This window comes from Anastrepha ludens, chromosome 2 (assembly GCF_028408465.1).
Source record: "Anastrepha ludens isolate Willacy chromosome 2, idAnaLude1.1, whole genome shotgun sequence".
In the NCBI taxonomy this organism is placed as follows: Eukaryota; Metazoa; Arthropoda; class Insecta; order Diptera; family Tephritidae; genus Anastrepha; species Anastrepha ludens.
In genome coordinates this window covers 45,452,756-45,478,517 of record NC_071498.1, presented here as the reverse complement: position 1 = coordinate 45,478,517, position 25,762 = coordinate 45,452,756, and the positions used below count along the sequence as shown (strand labels likewise).

Here is a 25,762-nt window from a genome sequence, read left to right as displayed (position 1 = left end):
GGTTTAATTCGGTGCAAAGACACGGCCGGTTAGCGAACACACACAAAAAGTTGACTTCATTTTATACAATATATTATATAAGATGAAAAATTTTAATAAAGTACAAATTAATTTGAAAGTTAAAATCGATGAGTCTATCTAATTGGTTCAAAAATGATTCAAATTGCCATGGTGAATTTGGTTTGCGAGTTTTAGTGCATGAATTGCACCTTCTCTGTTACAAGTTTCCTTTTCGTACCACGCACGTTAATGTCAAATGCTGCGTAAGTGTTGCTGTGTCGAGCTCTTTCGCTCAGTTGTGATTTTTCACTTCAATTTGAAATTATTACTATTACTATGTTTTTATTCACATTTAAAAATATGCGAATAATTGTTTAATTACACTGTGCGACAGTGAAAATATACTTTTATAGAGACCTAGTACAACTTGTAGGTATAGTAAAACTAAGAAACATGGTATAGGAGAAATTTCCAATACACCCCCAAAATCTCATTTTATGGCCATAAAACCGTTTTTCAGTAGGTTGATGTGAACAATCATTCCTAACTTCGCCAATTTCCATCCGATTTCGAATTTGTTTTTTTAGTTCGAAAGAACAAAAACAAGCCTTTTTGACAGTGTGTTGACATTTTTTCTGCAATGACAACTGACGAGACTGTAGACGGAAGTATTTGGATTTTTTTTATTTTCTCTCTATTTTTTCAACTTTGACATAATTTTTACTATATTATCCGATATTGAGGATTTTTTTTAGTACACTGCTGTTATAGTAAATTTAATTTTGCGTCGAATGAGCTATATTTGACTGTAATTGAATTAAAATTAATAGAGTTGTGTGGGTTTTAAGATTTTTTCTTTTTTTTTACTACGAGATTTGGTATGCGTTCCGAAGCATGAAAATAATAACAAGTGTCATTATAAATACATAATATTTATTGGAGTATTGTGCAGTGCAGCACTGTACGGTATAGTACGGTGCAGTACACAACGGAACTGGTTCCAAACTTAAAAATGCATTGGAAACGGCCCTTTGGAGTTTAGTATGGTACGGTACATTTGTCATTCTCTTCATTAGTTTTGAATACTTCTCTGTAAGAAATTCGATCATCATCATTCATCTTAAGTCGTCATCAACTAAATTCCATTGTTTAAATCGAGAAGCGAGCGTTTCAGATTGTCTTCCCGATAGAAGTAAATCACGAGAAAGATCCTGAAAATCTGAATTTTATACAATGTGTCGTTCTGAAGACTTAGATCCAGACGGAAAGTACTCTTCATCATCAGGTTTATTGTTATCAGTTTGATCATCATCAGCAATGAGTTGAACTTCCTTCAGTTCATGACTTGCAGTTGAGTCAATCATATCGTCCAAGACTACGGGGTTCTTAACAGTTGCAACATCAGCATACTTTATGTGCTTTCGAGTTTTATAATGATGACCGTTTACGTCCGTTTTACAAAAATAACAATCATCTGGTTTATGATAAGGCTGATGATGCCACATCATCCGAGAATATTGAGAAATTCGACTTTTCTGGCAACGTTTTGACTTATATTTCTTGAATTTCAATGAAACAAACAATAAAACTTTGACGTTTTAATAAGGTTAAATTATAATAACAAACTTCTTTTGTTAATCAATCTACAGTGTGAACTTTGGTACACTTGGGAGCTTTTTCATATTGCTATTGAAAAAAAATGTGCTATAATATGTCAGATATTTTCGTAAGTTCTAACCAGTTCTGTTGTATGCAGTACAGTGTACTCTTATGTATACATATACACTCCAATAAATATTACGTATCTATAATAACGCATCAAAACACGTCCTTATTCCCATTTAGCGTAAGCTATACCTACATACCAAATTAGTAAAAAAAAAAAAAAATCTTATAACTCACACAACTCTTTTAATTTTATTTCAATTACAGTCAAATATAGCTCATTTGACGCAAAATTAAATTTACTATAACAGTAGGGTACTAAAAAAAATCCGCAATATCGGATAATATAGTAAAAATTATGTCAAAGTTGAAAAAATAGAGAAAAAATAAAAAAAATCCAAATACTTCCGTCTACAGTCTCGTCAGTTGTCATTACAGAAAAAATGTCAACACACTGTCAAAAAGACTTGTTTTTGTTCTTTCGAACTAAAAAAACAAATTCGAAATCGGATGGAAATTGGCGAAGTTAGGAGTGATTGTTCACATCAACCTACTGAAAAACGGTTTTATGGCCATAAAATGAGATTTTGGGGGTGTATTGGAAATTTCTCCTATACCATGTTTCTTAGTTTTACTATACCTACAAGTTGTACTAGGTCTCCATAAAAGTATATTTAATTTTTTTTTTTTGTCACACCGTGTTATTAATCTAAACTTATCATTCTAACTGTATTCAGATGTGGCACAAGTTTTACAGTTTTACTATTTTCCCATACAAAAATATGTAATTTTTAAAATCTACATATCAACTATCTATTATTATTAAAATAACGCTTTCTTTAGTGCTCAAATTCTTGTTTTTACAGCTAATCACAAAAGCGACCACATTTTACTTTGGAATCATTAAAATGTACAATATATTTTTAGGAATGAGTTAATTTTATGAATTTATTTTATTTATATTATCATAAACAATCCAAACAAAAATTTTACCAACCAACGTAACATACGTACATATATGCTAAAAGTCGAATATGTCGAATATATATAATATATACTATGTACGTCAATAGTTTTGTTACTAATTGGGAATGCTTTTGCGACTTCACCATTATTCCTTCGTAATTATAATGTCATCGGTCCTTGTTGTTGACTATGAATATAGTGGTAGACCTTGGCCTGACATAAGGTCCATTCGTTACGGCGAGTAAACCCAACTGTCGCAGGCAAGAAAACAGTCTTCCTTAGTTTTGCTGTATGCCCGAATCATTTTTTGATGATCTTTAATCGAAGCTGAGCGCGCATTGACTCTACATCATTCAGCTGTAGTCAACACGTTGCCCGATATCTTTACGGAAACAGCACCAAACTTACAAAAGCTGTGATTTGTTTTGAAAATATTAGAACAATTTCTAAGCGGCGATTGTCGGGCTGTCAAAATCAGTAAAATTTAAGACAAAGTGAAGGCTCCACGGTGGAACAGAAACAAAGACGCCATTGTGAGTAGGTTAAAATGTAATTTGTATATTTTACAAATGCATCCGAAAAATTTGAATCGGAGTAAACTTTCCCCCACTATCGAACAGGTTCACACTGAATTAACTACATAATAAATATTTACACGTCCACAAGCACTTTTAATTATTTTTGTTATGTTAATTAGATGGCGCATACAAGAAAAAGTTCGTTTATTTGATAGGTACTTCATTTTTATGAAAGCACTTTCATTTGTGTTCAGTTTGTGTTTTTTATGTCTCACATTATAGAAAAAATTATATATAAATCAACACAACAAATATTGAATGGCAAATAGTAACCAAAAACATAATTAAATTAAAAACAGATGCATTTCTTAAAAACAATAAGCGAAACCGTTTACAACACAACATACAAATATTGCATTAATATGTTTACTTTATTCCAACCCGATATTTCAACGTCTACTAATGAACCCATCGAAATTTTCATTCTCACAGCACAAGGAATTTCATTGTCTACTTTTTGTTGATACAGTTATTACAGAACTGAGTTGTTTTAAAATTTAAAAAGAAATAATTTTCAAGCAAAGCACTTTAAGTGCGAAATTGGTCGGCTATTAAATTTTTTTATGTTGCTTATAAATATATATCATAGTAATTCGAATAAATTTACAGACATGTTGTATCATTTTTCAGATGAAATATCCACTTAAAATTTCATAAATACTTTACATTACATATAAAATTAATTAAGAAACAACGGTAACTATTCAGTAAAGGCAGTTTTTGAATATCCTTACAGATAATGCGTTGAATTTTTAATTACGTTTTTTATTATTATTGCTATTGTATTATTAATTTACTTTTTAAAAGTAAATTTTGTAAGGGTTAGAAAAAAACTGGCATAAGAAAATTTAATATATGATGTAAAGGCAGATTTTTTATGTTAAACTATTTGAGATAATTTTAAAATAATTGTAAGTAAATTGTTTAACAATAAAAACTATAAAAATATGTATTTTGCTGTATTTCATTGATTTGCGATACTGTCTAAAACAAAACAATCACCAGAGAACGTAAATTACGTTCTCTGCAATCACATTTGTGTTATGAGAATGGACGGCTGTTTCAGAACAGAAATATAAACCTTAAAGCCGGTTTTTCAGTGGTAGTTTAACTGTGGTGAAATTTTTAAGCTCAATTGAAGTCTGCTAAATTGGCCACCGTAGCCGAATGATTGGTGCGTGACTATCATTCAGAATTCGAGAGAACGTAAGTTCGAATCTCAGTGAAACACGAAAATTAAGAAAAACATTTTTTTAATAGCGGCCGCCCCTCGGCAGGTAATGGCAAACCTTCGAGTGTATTTCTGCCATGAGAAAGCTCCTCATAAAATATCTGCCGTTCGGAGTCGGCTTGAAACTGTAGGTCCCTCCATTTGTGGAACAACATCAAGACGCACACCACAAATAGGAGGAGGAGCTCGGCCAAACACCAAAAAAGGGTGTACGCGCCAATTGATGGGAGTAAGTAGTTCATACAGTTCAATTTGGTTGCATGAAATACAAAGTTGGACAATATAATAGAAACATTACTTATTTGCACATTGTTTTTTTATGATTGTTTACAGCATTCGATGGTTAACGGTTATTTGTTCTGTATTGCATTTCATTTTCTATTTTGACTCATTCTCATTTTGTACACACATGAGTAAAAAAATGAGTTTTGCGCTTGGAAGAAATAATAGAAGCGGTGACTGTTTGGTGATAGCAACAAATTTTCAACATTATAAATTTTGCTCAGTCTCTCTAACTTAACTACATTTTAAATGCAGGTTACTTGGTATTGAATAAAATAAGCAAACAACTCATAAGTTATAGCAAAATGAAACCTTTGTTGCCATCAAACGATCTTAAAGCTGAGCTAAATTGAAAAGTTACAAGTTGGACAGTTCGATACAGGTTAGTAGAAGCGGGATTAATAGCAAGAACACCCAGAAGAGTACCGTTATTGAATTTACAGAACAAAACAAAAAGGATTCAATTTGCAAGAAAAAAATCTGTTCCGTCGAAACTGGAAAAATGTGCTATGGACGGATGAAACAAAAATAAGTATATCTGGATCTGACGGAACACGATATGTTCGACAATCCATTAGTACATGATGTGGGAATGCTTTTCGGAGGAAAGAGTAGGTTCAATATTTTTGATAAAAGATATAATGTGTGCGGTAGACTACGTGAGAATATTGAGTACGGTTATGCTTCCCTATGCAAGAGAAGAAATGCCCTTAAAACGGGAGTTTACGCAGAATATTGATCCTAAGCATTCATCAAAATTAGCAAAGGAGTGGTTTAAAAAAGAAAAAGTGAATGTTTTAGAATTACCGCCGGAGTCTCCTGACTTAAATTCAATTGATTATCTTTGGGCCGAATTGAAAAAGATAATCGGGCCTTTCAAACCCACAAATAAGAGAGAAATGTTCCCATACAAATGTTGAAGAACCTAACACGAATGTTTGAGAAATCGAACAAAATTCAAAAGCCCTGGTACTCTATTTCTCCAGATAAATGTGCAAATTTAGTAAATTCAATGCATAGAAGATGTAAAGATGACATAAAACAAGCAGGAGGTGTTACGAAATGCTAAAATGATTCTCCATATGTAAATATTAAAAAAAGGAATAATTTTTTGTAGTAAAACATTTCTTTCCTAGTATTTTTTCCAGGGTACGTTTCTTAAACTCGATGAAATTTTATAGATGATATAGAATATTTGAACTTGTAGGTGCAAAGTATTCGGAGTTTTTAACAAAATTGTGAAAAATTACATGAAAATTTGTGTTTCTATTATATTTTCCAACAGTGTAGGTAATGTGCAATGCTTTTAGCATTTTTAAAAGTAACCAAATTTGTAGTTGAACTGAGCGAAACCTTCCTGACTAGAAAATTAATGTTATAAGTAAAGGGCGATTTTTTAAGAGCCATAGGAAACTTTTTCAAAAAAACACGTAAAATTCAGAAAACTGCATGAAATTTTTATTTAAACCGATAGTACAGTCCATATAATTTAATCTTTGAAGATTATTTCATGCAAATGTTGACCGCAACTGCGCTTCAAATGGTCCATCCGCTTAGTCCAATTTTGTCATACTCTTTCCAATGTTTCGGCCGATATCTCACATATAAATGCTTTAATGTTGTCTTCTAATGCGTTAATTGAAGCAGGCTTGCCCACAAAAAATAATCTATAGGCGTTATATCGCACGATCTGGGTGGCCAATTGACAGGTCCCGAAAGTGAAATAAAATGTTCACCGAACTCGCCTCTGAACAAGTTGGATATCATTTCACGGTAGCGCTTACCATTCACAGTTACGTTACGATTCGCAACATCTTTGAAGAAGTTCGGTGCAATGATACCTCCAGCCCATAAACCGCACCAAACTGTGTCCTTTTCTGGATACATTGGTAGCTCTTGCAATTCTTCTGGCTGATCTTCAGTCCAAAATCGACAATTCTGCTTATTTATGTGCCCATTGATCCAAAAAAAAGCTCCTCATAAAAATATCTGCCGTTCGGAGTCGACTTGAAACTGTAGGTCCCTCCATTTGTGGAACAACATCCCTCCACAAATAGGAGGAGGAGCTCGGCCAAACACCCAAAAAGGGTGTACGCGCCAATTATATAATATATACATATATATATATTGATCCAAAAATGAGCTTCGTCGCTGAACACAATTTTTCGATAAAAAAGTGGATTTTAAACTTTCTTAACAGTACACGCATTTTTATAATAAAATTCAATGATTTGCAAGCGTTGTTCGTTTGTAAAACGATTCATGGTTAAATTATAGATCAAACTGAAGATGTTTGACAGTGAAACAAAACATGAATCGTGCATCAGCTGTTTAAACCAACTGTTTAAAAATATAATAGCTAAAAAATCACCCGTTATTAGTCTTCAGACTGAGGGGGGAATTTAGAAATACTCTCCAAGCAATCAAGTTTTGTAAAATTGTCCAAATAATAAACAAACTAGTGCCGAGTTACTGATGTAGCACAAAAAAGTGGAAAAGCAACTCGTTATTGCATCAGGTGTTTTATGTTGCTAATCATAAAAAAGGGTTCATTTGACAGTCAATAAAATTATAACTGAAAAATGTTGGTTTTCTTGAATCACATTAAAATAGTGTGCATTCCAATTGCAGAATCCAAATTATTAATCTATAACTATTTTAATAATACTCGGCAACCCGAGAGAACAATGAACTTTAAATTTTAATAACTTAACCTCACTCTTTAGGTAGTTATATTCTTTGGTCAGGTAATTATATATCCATATATATTATATAGATATAATTGGCGCTTGAACCTTTTTTTGGGTGTTTGGTCAAACTCCTCCTCCCATCTGTGGTGTGAGCTTGAAGTTTTTCCACAAATCGAAGGAGCTACCATTTTATGCTGCCTCCGAACCACAACTGGGTTTCTATGAGCAACTTTTTCATAGCAGAAATACACTAGGAGGTTTTACATTGCTATTGGCGACCACTCTGTCGGTCTATCAAATGTTGTTTCATGCCCGAAATCTCGAATGATAGTCGCACACTAATCCATTCACCTATGGCGGCCGATTAGATAATTACAGATATTAAAAAGATGATACATTTTCGTAGACCTTTTTTAGTTTTTTCTTCAATTCGTGTGCATTATGTTACATTATATAATAGCAAATACATAACATTAAAATTTGTTCATATATTAATTATTATTGTGCTGTAAAAGTTAAACACACAATGCTTCTCAATACAAGCAAAGTCACATAATGAAATAGGAAGTATTATGTTTTTCTAATTCTTTTTATGATCACTTAACATAACAACTGTATTCGTCTAATATGAAATATATTAATGTTCCCAGCCTTATGCTACTTTTTCCCTCTGTTGGCAATACAGAATAAGTGCGGAAAGAGTGGTTGGCAATTCGCGTTGCATTGGACAAGTGAAAATTTTTTCTTCCCTTTAGTGCGTTTTCAAACTTTTTCCTGTATTATTTATGTTTTAATGTATTTGAAAACAATCGTGGAAATGATTTTTACATATTAATAATAAAATATATGTTAAAACTGAGTGAATATTTGCCAAAAATACAATGCAATTGCTTAAATAAACATAATGAAGCATCAGTGCTGCTTCCCGTTGTCGAGAGGACGAAAAAATCCATGTGTACAATAAGAGGCGTGAGGCAGCTAAGAAAATGCGCAACTTATAAGTGAAATGTTTTCTGCCCAAAAATAGAAAAAATAAGAATTTCAATGAATGTGCAAGAACTGCAATAAACAAAAAAGTTACATTAAACTGGTAAAATAATGCAAATCACATAACAAAAGTTTTTAAGTACACATATGTGTACTAATATTTTAATAAATATTGGTGGTTAAAAATTGCTTGAATATCCTATACATACCTAATATAGGTCGAATGGATTGCAATATGTTTTCCATGACAATATTATGAAGTAACATAAATTATGCGAATGGAAACTGCATTGCATCGACTGTGCTTGGGTGAGCCGGATATTGTACCCTGGCAGAGGAGGTTAGATGGGCTGTTTCTAAAAATATAAATCGGAATTTAGTCTCTGTGTAACTTACTAGATGAAGAAAAATTTACTATTTGCTTTAGGTTTTACAAGCTAATTCCTTGCATTCTACTTACGGTTATAAATATGTACAATGGTTGTGCATATATACTATATGTATGTACATACGAATATAGCAAAATATTTTTGCATTTCACTGATAAGCATATTGCATTTCTCTGGCATACTTACTTACTACACATATATGCATACGTTCCCACGACAGTTCTACGCCACTAGAACGGACTTGGTTATATCCGGCTTAGCACTGTCACTTCCCCAAAAATATGTAGGACATTTTTTATGCTGCTACAACAACATGTGTAACTCGAAAATTGAATTGCAAAAAAAATGTGGGTTTATTTTTATGTTAAAATGTAAATAAATAAATTTTAATTTAAATAAATATAAGGTTTTCTCATAAAGTCAATGAAAAAGAGGCCGTTGAATGATTGTTATAGATTGTTCTGTGGGACGACATGAGGATTTACGTTGGATAACTCCTTAAACATTTAGCATCGCTATTTTGGAAAGTCGTCCACAATAACCAGGCAATATGTTTTATGCGAACTTCACTGCTCTCGGGGTCAAATGTTTTTAATCTGGAATGGACGCCCTAACAGTCTGCGGAGATCTCCCGCATTAGATTCGCTGTATCTCGGTAGTAAGAGGCCATAACATTTAAACAAATTTACACTTGTGTTTTAACTCACAGTTCTCCTCTTAACATAACATTTTATATAAACATAAATAATCTTAGAAATTTTCGGGACGAAAAATCACAATTATAAATTTTTCATTTTATGACATTGTTTTTAAAACAAGCGACCACTTATTAAGCTCGTCTTGGAACAACTATACTGTCGATTGCTGTTTTGTTCCCTGTTTCGGCGTCATGGACGTGCTTTGGACCACTGAATTTCTGCAACATTTCGTGACCCAATGGACACTAGTTCTTTTTTGGATAATTGTCATATTATGCGCAAGAACAACACTTTCTGACGACCAAATTTTCATAAATATGAGATTGAGTGTATGCTGGTCCCCACTAATGCCCAGGAAGCCTCTATCTCGCTATATGGCACATGATGTTGTTGCGTTATCATTTGACGCCTTTTTGGAAAGCCTTCACGAAATTCATCCTGTAAGGATCGACGGCCACTTTGGAAATTGTACCAGCGTTTCACAGTGGTTAAGTGTTGCGCTTCAATATCAAAAGTCGAAGTAAGTTGATCAGTGCACTCCTGTCTCGATAATCCATGTCGAAAATCATAATAAATAATCGCACAGTAATTTTCACGATTAAATTTCATCTTTTGGGCGAGATGAATTTATCAAACCCTCTGAAAAAGAACAATTAAAGCTCGTAAGTGAATAAGTAAGTTTGTGCTAAAAAATACCAAACTTCTCGATAAAAATATCGAATTACAGCTTACTACATCTACTGTAAAAGGCAGCCCTCATATTTCTGCTTTCAGCCTTTTTTAAGCGGAACAACGCAAATACATACCCGTGATTTACGGGTTAATATTAACTATTAACAGCATTTTTCTGTCTCGTTACTAAAGATCTTACAGCTGCTTTTCTCCAACAGTGTTTAGGTAAATTAAAAAATTTATAAAAATGGTATGTAAATTTTTTTATTTATTAATTAATACCCTACAAGCCTTTTTGTTTTAAAACCGATTTTAGCCGAGACTGAGTAGAGCCTAAACTTTTTGACATATTCGGGTGTTGTTTTCACCCACTTCTCTTGTAACACCCTTTTTAACCCTGGATCACTAAACAATCCTCTAATAGATTACGCACTCCTCCAGTTTTGCGAATCCGGCATATTCCTATCACACCATCTCACTAACAGAGCTTTCATAAATAGTTAAATAGAAATTATATAATATAAATATATATATATATATATAACTGGCTTACATCTGTTTTGGGTGTTTGGCTGAGCTCCCCCTCCTATTTGTGGCGTGTGTCTTGACGTTGTTGAACCCTACAGTTTTAAGTCGATTTCGAACGGCAGATATTTTTTATGAGGACTTTTTCATAGCCGAAATACACTCGGATGTTTGCCATTGCCTGCCGAGTGGCGACCGCTATTAGAAAAAACGTTTTCTTAATTTTGTTGTTTCACCGAGATCCGAACCTACGATCTCCATTTTTCAGAATGGTAGTCACGCACCATACATTCTGCTACGGCGGCCGAAATAATATAATACATCTCTCAATTTACACATTCATTTGTTTTAAATAAAAAAAGGAAACATGTAAATATACTTGTTTTTAATTTGTAGTCTGTGAGACAAATGGTAGTGACAGAAGTTACTCTGATTTAAGCTTATTGGTCTAGGATTAAGTTGTGTCGGTTATTCATGTGATGTTTTCAAAATAAATACAGTATATTCTACAATAAATATCACATATTATTATTATTTTTTATTAAAATTGTAGATTAATCTAAAATAATAGATTAATCTAATATAAAAGCTCTAGCTACCAGGGCTATCACATAATATACATCAACGTTTTTAATCAGAACTAAAAATAATGGGTATGCAGTTTTATAGCCCGTTAAATTTTCGCACAATAAAGTGCATGCCATACATGTACGGAGAATGCTGCTAGAGAGACAGTGCTTGGTCGGATATAAATCTGTGTCGTTCCGGTAATGTAGAATTGACTGCCGTGGGAACAGAGCAATCGGTCAGCAATTTGATCACCATGACCGCCCGATGTTATTATATCCGAACTATTTTCTGTGAGACCATCGCCAGAGATAAAAGTTTATGTGAATAAGCCAGGCAATGGACGCTTTTAAAGATAATATTTGGTACGAAATCCCCGAGATGGAGCTTAAATTTTGTCTAATTGCGTCGAAAACTTCACCAAAAAATGAACACGCGGAGGACATTTACAAAATTTAATTTACCATTAATAATTAAATATTATCAAAAAAATGTTCATATTAAAAAAATCAGAGCCTGTACAGTGTACACATATATAAGGTTGTCAAAAAAGTCTTGCGGTATTGCGGAGTCTAAGCCTGGATTGACGACCAGGAAGGTTCTTCTGTGTGTTTGGTGGGATTGGCAGGGAATCATCCACTATGAGCTGCTCCCCTATGGCCAAACGCTCAATTCGGACCTGTACTGCCAACAACTGGACCGCTTGAATGCAGCACTCATGCAGAAGAGGCCATCTTTGATCAACAGAGGCCGAATTGTCTTCCATCAGGACAACGCCAGGCCACACACATCTTTGGTGACGCGCCAGAAGCTCCGGGAGCTCGGATGGGAGGTTCTTTTGCATCCACCGTATAGTCCGGATCTCGCACCAAGTGATTACCACCTATTTCTGTCCATGGCGAACGAGCTTGGTAGTCGGAAGTTGTCCACAAGAGAGTCCTGTGAAAATTGGCTCTCCGAGTTTTTTGACAATAGGGAAGCGAGCTTCTATAAGAGGGGCATTATGAAGTTGGCATCTCGTTGGGAACTCGTCATCGAACAAAACGGCGCATATTTGACTTAAATCACATTATTATAACCAATTTTATGAACAATTGAAAATTCAATAAAAATACCGCAAGACATTTTTGACAACCTTATATTAAAAATAACTTTGTAAACAATTCTTAAGACAAAAACTTATTATAGGCCTCTGTTTTTCGCCAAGACTTAGCAAGTGGCGAACAGAAAAAACAAATGAACATATGTCGGCAACGCGGGAAGAGAACTGTCTTAAATTACATGTGCTGGTAAGGCAGAGCGGTCTAATGAGCTATAGCCATACTCGCTAGCAGCGGATCTTACTCGATAACTTTGTTGTTGCTTTCGCATGAAAATTGTTCGTCAATTGAGCATATAGATATCGAGCGGGGAAATGGCGAATAGAAGAGGCCTTATGATTTTTTGTTAGTTTCAGTTAAAATAGTACAGATGAGCGATGTTTGTAGGTATGAAGATGCCTGGTCGCTGTTAGTTGGAAGGTTTATTTTAATTAATAGCGATATGATACTTCTATAAAACAAAAATATTATATAAACCTGTCTCCATAGAAATGTGGCTACATGGTGACTGCAGAGAAGCACAATGAGACTTTTTTTATTTCCATTATAAATTACAATCTGTTGATATTAATAATAAATAATTAATAAATATTATTAAAATGTCCCTTCCCTTTGAAAGATAACATGTATATAATTTTATTTATATTACAGTACGAGCAAGATCTGCGGGTGTTTTGCGCTTTAGTCTTCTTGGTGGAAGTTCCATTTTTCGGTATCAGTCTCATTTCATAGTTTTTGTGCTCCAGTAGTCACCATTGTCATTTCTTATGTGCCAATTTGCGTTTTTGATTGTCCTTAGCGTCTTAGATTGACTTCTCTGTATAATTTGATTTACGATATTTAAGGTTTGATTTACTAGCAGTTCCCCAAATTTCTAGTCCGTAGGTCCATGTCGGTCTAATTATTCATTTATATATCATTTGTTTATTAAATAAACTTATTGTTTATTGTTTTCCTAGTAGCCAATAGTGGCATGATCTATGCAATTTCTTTAAAACGCACTAGAGATTCCGAATGTCTATTGACTCCAAGGCATTCAAAGATATACCATATTACTAAGATGGAATTGTAAAATTTTTGTCAGAGCGGGGCAGTGGTATCTCATCTCTGAATTAGAGCAGATGTATACCTACAAAAATCACAACAAACATAATTGGATATACTATATTTACCAAAGCGTAATGTTCTCAAATGTGTTAATTTTTATAAACTAAATTTTTTTTACCAAAAACACTCGCATAAATTTTAGAGAATATTCGGCACTACCAGTGTTCTATTTTGACAGGTTTAACTATATTTCAACATGCCCATATTTTCTTAGAAGCGTTTAACCAAACTCCTTTTAAAAGCTTTTCTGACCCCTGGTTGTAAAGGAGCAACTAATGAGCGTAACGCACTGGTACTACCCTTACCTTGGCTAACAGATTTAGTATCTCTGTTGTCACTTGTGCTCAACATGTGAGCTTCGTAACCGCTACTGTTCCAACACCCGTCGGTTCTACGTTACCGGAACGACACGAATTTATACCAGGCTAAGGCCTATTACTTCTGCAGCAATCCCACATTACGTCGAAGTCAAATAAAATAAAATAAAAAATAAAATAGAAAATAAATAAATATTTATATACATACAGCCTTTGTGTTTATAGGGAATACATCTGACTTAACTATATTATATAATACTTACGGCAGCAACGGTAGGGCTTAAAATTGAACATCAGCAAAATTGATAAATAAAAATAACTATTGTGCTACCTGACGTCAAATATATAGCAAAAAATTAATTCAGAAAATAAATGGGTGGCAATAGTACAACAAACACATTTACCGCTGGTGGTTACATTGGTCCCGCTAGCGGAAGTAGCGCTGCAGGTAGCAGTGGTGGTGCAGTAGGCGGAGATCTTATACCAAACTTGAGTGCGGCTAGTGGCACTTCATATGCTTACGGCACTAGCTGGGAAGAATTTTGCGAACGACATTCGCGTGTGGCTGCTGCAGATTTTGCCAAAGCTTGCATCAGTTATATTAATGGGAATTTGCCACCTGAGGAGGCCCGGAATATTTCATATCGTAGTTTTGGACAAAAATTCGCGGAGGCGTTTGTGGATCATTTCGACACCGAATTCTGCCTGAGACGCAACAATCTTAAGGTAATTACTTGGCGTACTGTGTTTATATTTTTGAATTAAAATTAATTTTTTTTTTAAATACAGACTGGAAATTGTAACTCACTGGAAGAAAGTGGTAGTGCAGCTGATGATTCGTCTAAAATATTTCACAAAGCATTTTTTCGACGACTTTCATTCAAGGGGCTTCGCAAGGGCAAGGTGAGCAACAGTTGTCCCGAAACTAACAAAAATTAAAAAAAAATTACGCCATACATTAGAACAGTTCATGTTAAGTGATTTAATATTAGAATTTCCTGTTCTTACAGACGCTGTTTCATAAAAATTCCGAAGATTTAGATGGCAGCAAGCATAGTAAGACGAAGATCTCGAAAATTATTGTGGAATGTCGTAAGGAGGGTTACGTGAATAAGTTAATACCCGAAAGTCTGGATCAGCCGACACAAGAGTGGGAAAAGTGTCGTTTGGCTTTAGTAAAAGCCGTAGGCGGCTACATGTTGGAGTTCTATACACCGCCAAAAGCTACAAAGGTTTGGTAATGACAGTAAAGCTTTTTCATATAATCGATTTTTCCCCTTTAGCCACGAAGCGGCGTATTTTGTTTTTTAATATCGGAAGCACGAGAAACTAGAGCACTTGAGTTGAACGAGCGTGCAAACACATTTGTACTAAAGGCCGATAATAATATGGAATACGTTATCGAGGCTGAGAGTCCTGAAGAAATGCGCAGCTGGTTGGCTACTATACGTTATTGCATGCGCACGCCTCCGACACAGCAATTGCCCTTAGAATCGGCAGATGCATTAGTTACTGGCGGTGGTGGTGTTGGCGGCATAATGGGTGGAATTTCTGCAACCACATCAATGGCTATGAGTCCAAGTGGCAATTTGACTTCGTCAGATGGCCTTGCACCTCGTGGTGGTGATATAATCAATGCCGTGCCTAACCCGCAATATCATCAAACAAGCGGTCTTGGCTCAAACGGCAACGTCGGTCCGAGCAGTTCACTATCAGACAATGCACTTGCCTCTGCGAATACGGCCGCAGGCACCGATTCGAATGTTTTGGAAGGTATACCCGATATACCGCCGCGACGGGGCGAACAGCGTCTTTCTGCATCGAGTAATTTTGAAGCGGAAATTGAGGCTGAATCAGCTATAAATATAGCAGACTTAACAGCCGAAATGCAACAGTATCCATGGTTTCATGGTACATTGCCACGTTCGGAAGCGGCGCGTATGGTATTGCATTCTGAAGTGGCGGGTCATGGCATATTTTTGGTGCGCCAAAGTGAAACGCGTATGGGCGAATTTGTGCTGACATTTAATTTTCAAGGACGCGCCAAACACTTACGCATGACTTTGTCGGAGAAGGGCCAATGTCGTGTGCAACATTTATGGTTCCCATCCATACAGGAGATGCTTGAACACTTCCAGCATAATCCAATACCATTGGAATCGGGTGGCACCTCTGATGTGACTCTAGACAAGTGGGTGCACAATCACGGCATACCATGTACCGGAACAAATAACGCTATCAGCGCAGAAACAAACGGTGGGCATCATCCTCATCATCAACAACAACAACAGCAACAACATCCATCGCCGAGACATGTGAGATAGCCTAAGTTTTGGAGTCCATTCAGTGTCAGTGATGATTTTTATTTGATGTTTTTTTTGCATTTGCGTTTGTATATTTTTTTGTTTTTAGTGTTGAACGATTTCAACGCAACGCCATTAAATTTGCAACTAATTGAATAGAGACTAGGGGTATAGTAAACATGTAGCGTTAAAGTGTACCTACAATACAAAAAAACATACAAATTTGATGGTAGTTTTGATTTTAAGTTTAGTAGCGTTCCCCAATTTTGAATTTTATTTGTCTAAGTTATATCACAATTGGCACCTTTTTCATACTGTTTTTCATATCCAAGTATAGTATATAATTACATATGTTTGTATTCGAAATCCTTTTTACGTTTAGTTGCATGGGTCTGAGACATCAGCTTTCCACAACAAAACCAAACAATACTAACACCAGTCGCACGCAATGTGTTCGTGTCACGTATTCAAAATCAAAGTGCCATGTCTTTTCTTTTTTTTCCTATTCTTCCATGCCACATTGCATTTGCTTATGGGCGGAGTGCAGCCGCAGCAAGTAATCACAATGAACTTGAGTGTACGTCTAAAAACGTGCGAAATTGAGTTACCGTTCCTACAACAACTATCACATCATCAGCCACAGACACATCAACATCATTATCAACAGCAGCAGCTGCAACAACCACAACCACAACAAAGCACCCAACAACTGCGTGCGTCAACAATTTCACTACAATCACAGGTACGTATTAAATTCAATTCAATTTTATGCGGATACGAAATCGAAAACGTTTTTCAATCGAGAACAATAATTTTTAACTCATTAACATGTACTTAAATGTGCTGGTGAACGTAATTTTTCGACTAAAAACTAAAAGTTTTTATAAATGATGCCCCATTGTGATAAACTTTGTTCACATAATGTTTTTTTTGCTATTTAAACTAGCAAAATCGGTTACTAACTCCATCTCCATTTAGCGATAACATTCGAAAATGGAATGAATAGTTAAAATCTTAAGTAAAAGATCACCTCAAAAAAAGAAAAAAATAAATAAAATAAAAACGATTATTTAAAAATGTAGGAAATGAGTGTGGGTATCTTGAAATTAATTTTAGACAAAGTTTTTTATATCCAGCCCATTACGGTAGTATTTCCCAAACATTTATATGGAATTTCTTTAATTATAACAAGTTAGTATTGTCATATAAAAAAGGAAAAAAAATTTAAGCCTTAAGAAAGAATTTAATAAATATGCATATGTATTTAATAATTATTGTTCGTGATTCTATCTCGCCAGCATTTCGCTGAAAGTGAAGTTTTTTACTTAATTTGAATTTTAAATTAAATTGCCTGACTAATACGAGGGTCGTTTGAAAATGGCCGTACATAGTCAGCAAGATGGCACTACTGGCGCGTATCGAGGCCATTTTTAGTTAGTAGCATCTCTTTGAAGAACACAAACCAAGTTTCAGCCAAATCGGTATATTTCTTTGTGTTTGGCATTCGTTTGGATTTAAGGCGCCAATTTGAAGAAATGGCGGGTGGGAAAAAGATTTTATTCAAACGAGGAGGTGATTGCAGAAACGAATGGCTATATTTCAGATTTGAACAAATAATATTATTCGGGAGGAATCAATAAACTAGAACAGCATTTCACAAAACATATAAGCCTAAAAGGGGGAGGAGGAAAAAAAGCTTATCCAAATAATTAAGTAGTTTTTATTTCTGCACGAACTTTCCAAACGATCCTCGTAGATACAATAATGGGATTGCGATATTTTGACCAGTTTTGACTACTTAAAATTTCGAACTTTGTACATGAATATTTTGACCATAATAGTACATAACTCAGATTTTCACCAAGAAATCCGGACATTAAATCCGAACAGTTACTAAGCTTCATTTGACCCTTAACCACCTGACAGCGGTCACTGTGATCACAACGACTATTTATATTTGCATTTCGCCGCGGTCATTTATCGTACGATATTGCTGTCTGCTCCCATTTAAGAGAATAATATTTTATATTACTTGTAATAATAAAATTTAATACCTAGACACTTCACTTCTAAATTGTTGTTGTTGTTGTAGCAGCATAAACATTCCCCATGCATGGATGGGGAATGTTGCTGGAGTGACAGTCATTGGCCGGATATAAATCCGAGTCGTACAGAGCATTTTCCCTGCCGTTGTTAGTTCAAAAATTTTTGGGTTGGATGTGTTGAGAAGGGACGAGCTAGATTCTCTTTCCCTCGATATTGCTAAGATCCTCGATATTGCAAAGTTTGCAGAAAATAATGAATTTCCGCTCCACTTTTCTCTCCATCGATATTGCTAAGATGCTTAAATATCAAAGCATGCAGAGAAGAAATATAGTCCGCCTCCACATGTCCCTCCCTATCCATATTTTTAAGTATTCAGAAAATTTTCGCCATCTTCTTACGGACTTGGGTAGCTAATGATAAATGATACCACGTTGGAATAAATGGAATAGGATCTGCCTCGTTCCGATTGCGTAGTGAGAACTAATATCGTTGGCTCTAAGCCCGTAGAAGTGTGGTATAATGAAATTACAGAAGGAAGGCTTTAACATTTTTGTAATTTAATGCCAGAGCACATAAAAATCGTGCTGGAAGCACCAGAATATTAATAAAATTTTCTTATAAAATATCTAAAAAAAAAAAAAAAAAATGTATTTATTTTTCAGAACCTACACTACAGCGGTACCGGCGTTGCAAGCCTTAGCGACCTCAACGCTAACGAAATGGGCGCACGCGCCGTTGACAACCAATACAGTTTTGTGTAACTCAATTGCGCTACGAATTAGGTTTTACTGGGCCAAGCCGAGAACTACTGAAAACTAGATTTACATATAAGTACATACATATGTATATACGCATACATAAGTGGCTGTAAGCTTAAAGCAGCTAATACATAATTGTTCTTAAATATACATATACATAGGTACACACATAAGCATACTTACATACATATATGTTTGCCATTGCTTTTCGCACAAGTGTTTCTTGATTTGGCATTTTGTGTCATGCTTTTCTTTTCAATAATAATGATATTTTATTTGTAATGTTACGATGTGTTCAATATCTTAGTGAAAAATGCATGTATAATAATTTACTATTTGTACAAACATACAAATATATGTGAACACATTTTTTCTTTATTATGCATGTGAGCCTTAAAGTATAGAAATGTTTTTCTATACTTTAAGACAGAAAAGTAAATTATATTGTAAGCTATTTAGTTAAAATAAGTATGACTGTGCGATTAATGGATTAAAAAACAAATTACTTTGAAAAGTTCACACAATATTAAAACAAATGTTTGTAGTTTTTTATAATTTCCTTTCAGACATAGATTAAGATTATATAAAGATGCTGATTTTGCGAAGTAACGTTACTTTTATTTGTTAAAAGAAGTAATAAACTGGCTTAAAGCGGCATTACCTAAATTGCGTAAAAAAACTAAAAAGATATATAACTGTAATTATACAAAAACGCAAAATTATTGGTATGTCCAATAAACAAACTTCAAACATTATTTTTGTGAAATTTGAGTTTTATTAAAAGTCCGTTACTTTTGATAATTTGAATTTAATAGTGTTATAAGGAACTAACGAAAAATTTGGAACAAATGCTTCTGAAAAAAAGTTATATGTGAAATTAAGCCGCTAAACCAGTAGATAAAACCGTCAGTTTATATCTTTTACAGAGATCACATAAAATTAGGGTTTTTTTTCTATATTTTTCTTTGTTTTAATATAGATTTTCAACAGAAGACAGAAATTAATGGTGAATTTAGGTACGCCTCTCCGGTGCGAACATCAAACGATTTTCCTTATGCATTTCATTTATTGTATATGATGGGCTTGGAGAAAATTTTACAAAAATTTCTAATCACTTTCTAATTAAATTTGCCTACATCAAAACTTTGTACTTAAACCATGTTTTATATTGATTATAGGCTCATATATCCCTTATTAGGTTTTTGGTTGAACTTCACATGCAATTTATGACGTATGTACATCTTGGTGTTATTCCACAAACAGCTGCCTCCGAACTGCGGAAAATCTTTATAAGATCCTTTTTTTTTTTTGGACAAGAGTTGCAATTGTCAGCCGAATTGGCGACTGCTGGTAGAAAACATTTGTTTCACCATTTGAAATTTTATGTCCACAATATGCCATCGAACCAGTCCTAACTGAACCCAATCATTTTTGCAACATGAAAAACAACAGTTATAGAAAAAATCACTTGTGTATGCAACGAACTATTAAGCAGAGAAAAAATTAGCTAGTGGAAATAATTTCTGATGGTATTTAAAAACTATTGAAGGTACTTGACGCCAGTTTAAAATTAGGTTAAGAAAAACTGATTCAGGACATGACACTAAAAGCTAACTCAATTAAATTCCTGCAGAACGTTCTAGATCCTGATGGTGTAGTCTTCTAAACAGAACTCTTAAATGCACCACCGAGAAAAGCGCGTCGGAATCAACCAAAGGAGACCGAGATTTTCTTGGAAAAGGGCTAGAGCTGTTAGATGGGAATTATGAATAAACAGTTTGATGGCAAAGTGATACTACAGCAACACCAATTCTACCTTACTATGCGAGTTTAAAAAATTTCGAAATTTATTCAGTATCATTTGCGGATATTTTAGTATTCTTGCTTTCTGTATCATTTATTTATGAGTGGCGTAGGTTTTAGTCAATTATTATCATTTTATAAATTTGACACTAAAATATTTACAACCCTTTTTTTTATGAACCGTTCGCCCGATTAAAATGAAATAACCACGAATTTGTAGGAAATAAACTCCTTTAGTGTAGAAATGTATAGGGCGCGAGGCATCTGACACAGAGGCCAAAATATGCTAACCCATTAAGGTAGGAAACTGAAACTTGGCATGTATCTTTGCATAAATTGTATATACCGTACTTATGATATTGTACGGTACTCCACTCTTAAATTAACTGTAATTTCCATGGATAATGGAATTTTATACAGATACACAAATTGGTTATGAAAGAAAAAGAAATAAATAACGTGAAAATTATTGAATTAAAGCTCCAGTGCAGTAAGATTACTTTTCGTTCGAAGAAAATATTTCTTTTCGTTCGAATAAAAAAATGATGCGTCGTATTACATTGTTTCCTCTTTAAAATTTTGAAAAGATGGACGACAGTCGGACAGTGTCAATTTAGTCATATAACAAATAACAATAACAAATAATTTTCTAAAAAATGTAGAATAGTGTCAATAACGTAATTGGAACTTTAGTTCACTTGCAACATAAAACACTTTCTAAGATATCTTTAAAAACTCCTTTGGGGTGGCTGTTTTCGTCGGTTATAAGTTCTTTAGTGACGACTGCGTTAAGGGGATAGATACCTGTAAACGGCCATAATTTCCATGATTTTCATTTAATTTATTTAACATGAAGAAGTGAATATATTTTTTTCAAAATCGGCATATAGTTTATTTATACATTAAAGTAATATACAATTTATTATAATCATTTAAAATGGCGGATGTACACTCAATTCTTCCAGGAAGGTCGCAGCGGGGCTTCTCAATCGGCGGGCATTGTGGCATCGGCGTCAGTGACTTGAGTACAAAAACCCAAACATTTTTTTGTTTATTAATGTCATAATTTCTATATGAATTCACAATAAATGGAGAAAAAAAATTCGCGGCATAAAATGCTTAAAAAAATGAGTTTTGGGGGGAATTTTCCTACTATTTTCGCTTCGAAAAAATAATTTTTTCGAACAATTTTCGAAAACTTAAAACACATAGAAAGTAATATCATAAAAAAGATGTGTGCAAAATTTCAGGGAGATCGGTCAATAACTTTTCGAGTTATCCTGTACGCCAATTCGGAAAATATAGTTTTGAGAAAAACGCGTCTTAAGTTTGAATACAACTGAATTTTACCTCTCCCAGCGCTCGAACGCAAAGAATAGAGTCGTCATGGTTGACGATCTATAATATAAGAAATACTTAGATTTACGTTCTAAAAATTTGTTGGCATATTTTTTTTCGAAATTTTACAGGTATCTGTCACCTTAATTTGTCTATCGTTGTTGTTGCAACAACATGAAAAATTCAATAAGGGTTGGGGGCATGCTGTTGAGGTGACAGCGCTTGGCCGGATATAAATTCACCACATTCTGGTACGAAGTAACGAATGAATATACTTTCACGCTATCGTGTAAGCTTTAGTTTCTTTTGAATTTGCTCAGGCCAATGCCAATACCCGTATTTCTTTGGAATTACAGTTTGTGAGAGATTCAGCATTCGAAAAACACGCCTAAACTATTCTACTGGTATAAAATTTATATGTTACGTGTATTGAATTTTTTTATTCACACTCATTAATTAAGTAAAATAATTTATGTAGCTATATATAGAGTATATATATGCATATAAAGATCGGTTGTAATACGAAAATTTAACTTTGAACTTTAAGTGAAGAAATCAAAAGTGAGACTGGGTGAAATAACTAAAGTTATAGAAATAATGACTGACGGCAACGTCTTGTGGAATTGACTTCTATGTATACCGGATAATGATTAAATAAACGTAATTATTATACATATTTGTAAGTTTGAACGTACATTTAAAAAATATACAAAAAATATGTATGTATATGAAAGAAATTAGAAACTTTATTAATACATGTTTTATATATGTACGTAAATTTGTGCTTGCAATCTTGTGTACACATTGGTAAAAAAAAATTATCTGACCTACACGAGTACATATGTAACGCGTTGTAAATGTGCTGTATAATCATAGTCACATACAGTACTGTCCAAAATTTAGGCAGTACGTTGTACATTTTTCTAAGGAAATCGAAGTTATTGAATTATATGCATTGTCGAAAAAAACATATAGAACTAAGTATTAATATAAATTTATTTGATTTTCACATTCAAACCGTCAAATCGCAAAACACAAAAAACCAACAAAAAAAAATACATGTCTTGGATGGATCATTTTTTTTACGAAACGCTCGAGCGTTAAGCGTCCCATTTTTTCAGTGATATGATACTGAGTTTTATGTGCAAATGCTATTGTCTATTTTAAAATTTTCAAGATAATAAAAAAAAAATTACCAGGGAATGAAAGATCATCAATTGAGAGCAAAATATTCCAAAAACAGTTATTTTTGTTAAATTTTTGAAAGCAGGCCGCATTATGCCTGTAAACATTCTCAGTATATTCTTAGAACTACTGAGGCGATGTTTGGTTAATTTAAGATTGCACCCTTTGCTTGGCGTAGCTCCACAGTTTATTGTTAGCTTGAGTTCCGAAGCCTACGTATTGCAAAACAAGTATTGTAATGGCCTGGAATTGATTCAACTGGGCAAAGGACTGCGTTAACTCATTGGGTTCAAAGAATTTCCGATTGTTTCCTACATATTGGTATATTTAGAGTAGTGATCCAGCCACACACCGAAGGCGGATGCTTATTACATAATTGGAGGTACTAACCAAACAACGACCTGAGCACACATTTCTCAAGAGTGTTAAAACTAGCTTCGCATAGGATAGGAATTCTTGATTTACCTACTCAATTCTTCGGTCTTAATCGTATTGAGAACTTGTGAGAAATCATTAGCAAAAAATGCAATTGAGTAAATGGCAGGACCAAGAAAGATTTGTTTAAACTCATGAAAATACCATGAGAAATTTATCGCAGGATATCGTTCACAATTTAGTACTAGCAAAGTACGCTATTAAGCACTGAATCCGAAGTATTTTTTTTTTATTAAAATAGGCGCATAAGATTTGCATCTTAAATTTTCTTGCTTAAAATATTTATGATATTTGTAAATATATTTAAACTTTTAAATTTTCGTTTGAAGATTCCCTCTAAAGGTATACAAAAAAAAAAGCGTATGTACATACGAAATATGATTGTACAACTAAGTACCTACTACTTTTCATAGAAAAATACCTGTTCGAAAAAGTGTACTAATCGAATGCTTAAGTTTTGGCCAATACTGTACATATATTGCAAATATACTGCTAAAAGAAAATATAATTAAAACGAAATGCTATACTGATATTCCTAATTGTATCAGTAAAATGTTTGATGCAACTACCTACTTACACACTTGCAACATATATATATTTATTTCTATGAGAAAAAATAAACGCTGCATGCAGTTGAACTAATAAAAAATTTGTATTGCTCACGATTTTATTGAAATTCTTAGCCAAGAAGTAACTGTAAAAACAATGCTAAACATCGAGCGACAGCAAACATGTGAAACACAATAGAATGTTGAAGAATTTTTGCATCCTACATAGCTTCTTCCTGCATATTCAAATATAAATGAAAATATATAAAATGCATGCGTTCATATACATATATATATGTATACATACTTATATTTTTATGCGCCTTTTTTCTTGTACATGCAAACCTATTTATTTGAATTGAATTAAATTATTTATTTAATAAAAAGTGTTTTGTTTAAATAATATTTATTGTGTATTTATTTATGTATAACAGTTTTCAAATAAGAATACTTTGTATAAAGTTGATTATAAATGTTAACCAATAGCTAGATGCCTGAAAATTGAATCTTAGATGAAGATAAACGAAGCTATGGACATGACCAAATTTCTGTACACAAATATGCCCGACTCACCCGTAACGGCAATGATTCAAACAGTTGAAATTGCGACGTTGCAAAAACTAAAGGAACTTCAATAGAAATTTTACATGCATTAACTTTAGTAAAGCATATCCAGAGGAGGAAATATAAATTTTTGGGAACGCTGGTAGGTCGACAGTCGTGGAAGGAATATAACTTCGGGTGATTTCGGTGCCGCATAATTGACTTTAGGCGTTATTTGTGGCCTCTTTAGTTTGCAATATTTTAAATCCAAATCATCTGTAATATAAATTTATTTACTGAAAAAAAAAAAAATTATTGAAATCTCAATAAATTATACAACTCCCTGTACACTTTATTTACTATTTTTTTAAATGATTTATTAATTACACCCATTGCAGTAGTAAAAATTACAAAACTATTTTATGTTAACTATTTTTTAAGTTATAAAATATGCGATGTTTTCTTTGTTAAAAGTTGTTCTTATTGAAGTGAAAACTTCTTTAGAATCGTTGGGAGTGATTTGAGAATCGATGAAACGAAAAAGCTACACTACGAAGCGTTATATGTTGATATACGTATATGTGTGTGGCTGCGTACTGCTGAGCCACGCTAGTATAGTGAGTATTGTAGTATGTATACTACACTGCCTATTACTTGCTTTGGTGTTTAGTTCGAGCGTCATACGTATGTATGTTTGTATGTATGCTAGTACGTATGTGTGCGCGCCTGCGTATTACGGAGCCACGGTGAGCGAGAAGGCATTATGTATACCTATACTACACTACCTAATACTTGCTTAGACCAAGCGTCCTACGAATGTTTGTGTGTATGTTAGTACGTCTGTGTAATATACGCGTTACGACGCTCATAATAGCAACCGCGTGTGCTGTATTGCGTTCGTATTTTTATATTCGTAAATATTTTCATTTTTAAATATTTACCACAATTGTAGGCGGTGTTGCAATATACCACAATCAAAATGACGGTGCTCGTATTGTAACTCCACAGATAGATCTGAATGCACAGCAA

The 25,762-nt window shown here is 33.8% G+C and overlaps 1 protein-coding gene across 8 annotated transcripts; it reads left to right on the top strand.

Annotated features, from left to right (window-relative positions):
- Positions 1 to 8,121: 8,121 nt before the first annotated feature.
- Positions 8,122 to 19,636, top strand: LOC128870088 (SH2B adapter protein 1). Of its 8 annotated transcripts, none has more exons than XM_054112695.1 (7): positions 8,125 to 8,502; positions 14,124 to 14,500; positions 14,564 to 14,677; positions 14,767 to 15,006; positions 15,058 to 16,089; positions 16,625 to 16,819; positions 18,786 to 19,636. In XM_054112695.1, exons 2-7 carry the CDS (start codon positions 14,147 to 14,149, stop codon positions 18,882 to 18,884), a joined length of 2,034 nt encoding a protein of 677 aa, XP_053968670.1. In that variant the 5' UTR covers positions 8,125 to 8,502; positions 14,124 to 14,146; the 3' UTR covers positions 18,885 to 19,636. The 8 variants fall into 8 exon arrangements, with proteins under 8 accessions (XP_053968679.1, XP_053968691.1, XP_053968683.1 ...); XM_054112692.1 differs by having other exon boundaries at positions 14,043 to 14,500; XM_054112690.1 differs by having other exon boundaries at positions 14,000 to 14,500.
- Positions 19,637 to 25,762: the final 6,126 nt, after the last annotated feature.

Bases quoted from the DNA above. Each gene is read 5' to 3' on its own strand.
- LOC128870088 (XM_054112695.1), top strand. From the start codon at position 14,147: ATGGGTGGCAATAGTACAACAAACACATTTACCGCTGGTGGTTACATT. The intron at 15,007-15,057 runs GTTTGGTAATGA...TTTCCCCTTTAG, and splicing joins CACCGCCAAAAGCTACAAAG to CCACGAAGCGGCGTATTTTG. The intron at 16,090-16,624 runs GTGAGATAGCCT...GGCGGAGTGCAG, and splicing joins AACATCCATCGCCGAGACAT to CCGCAGCAAGTAATCACAAT.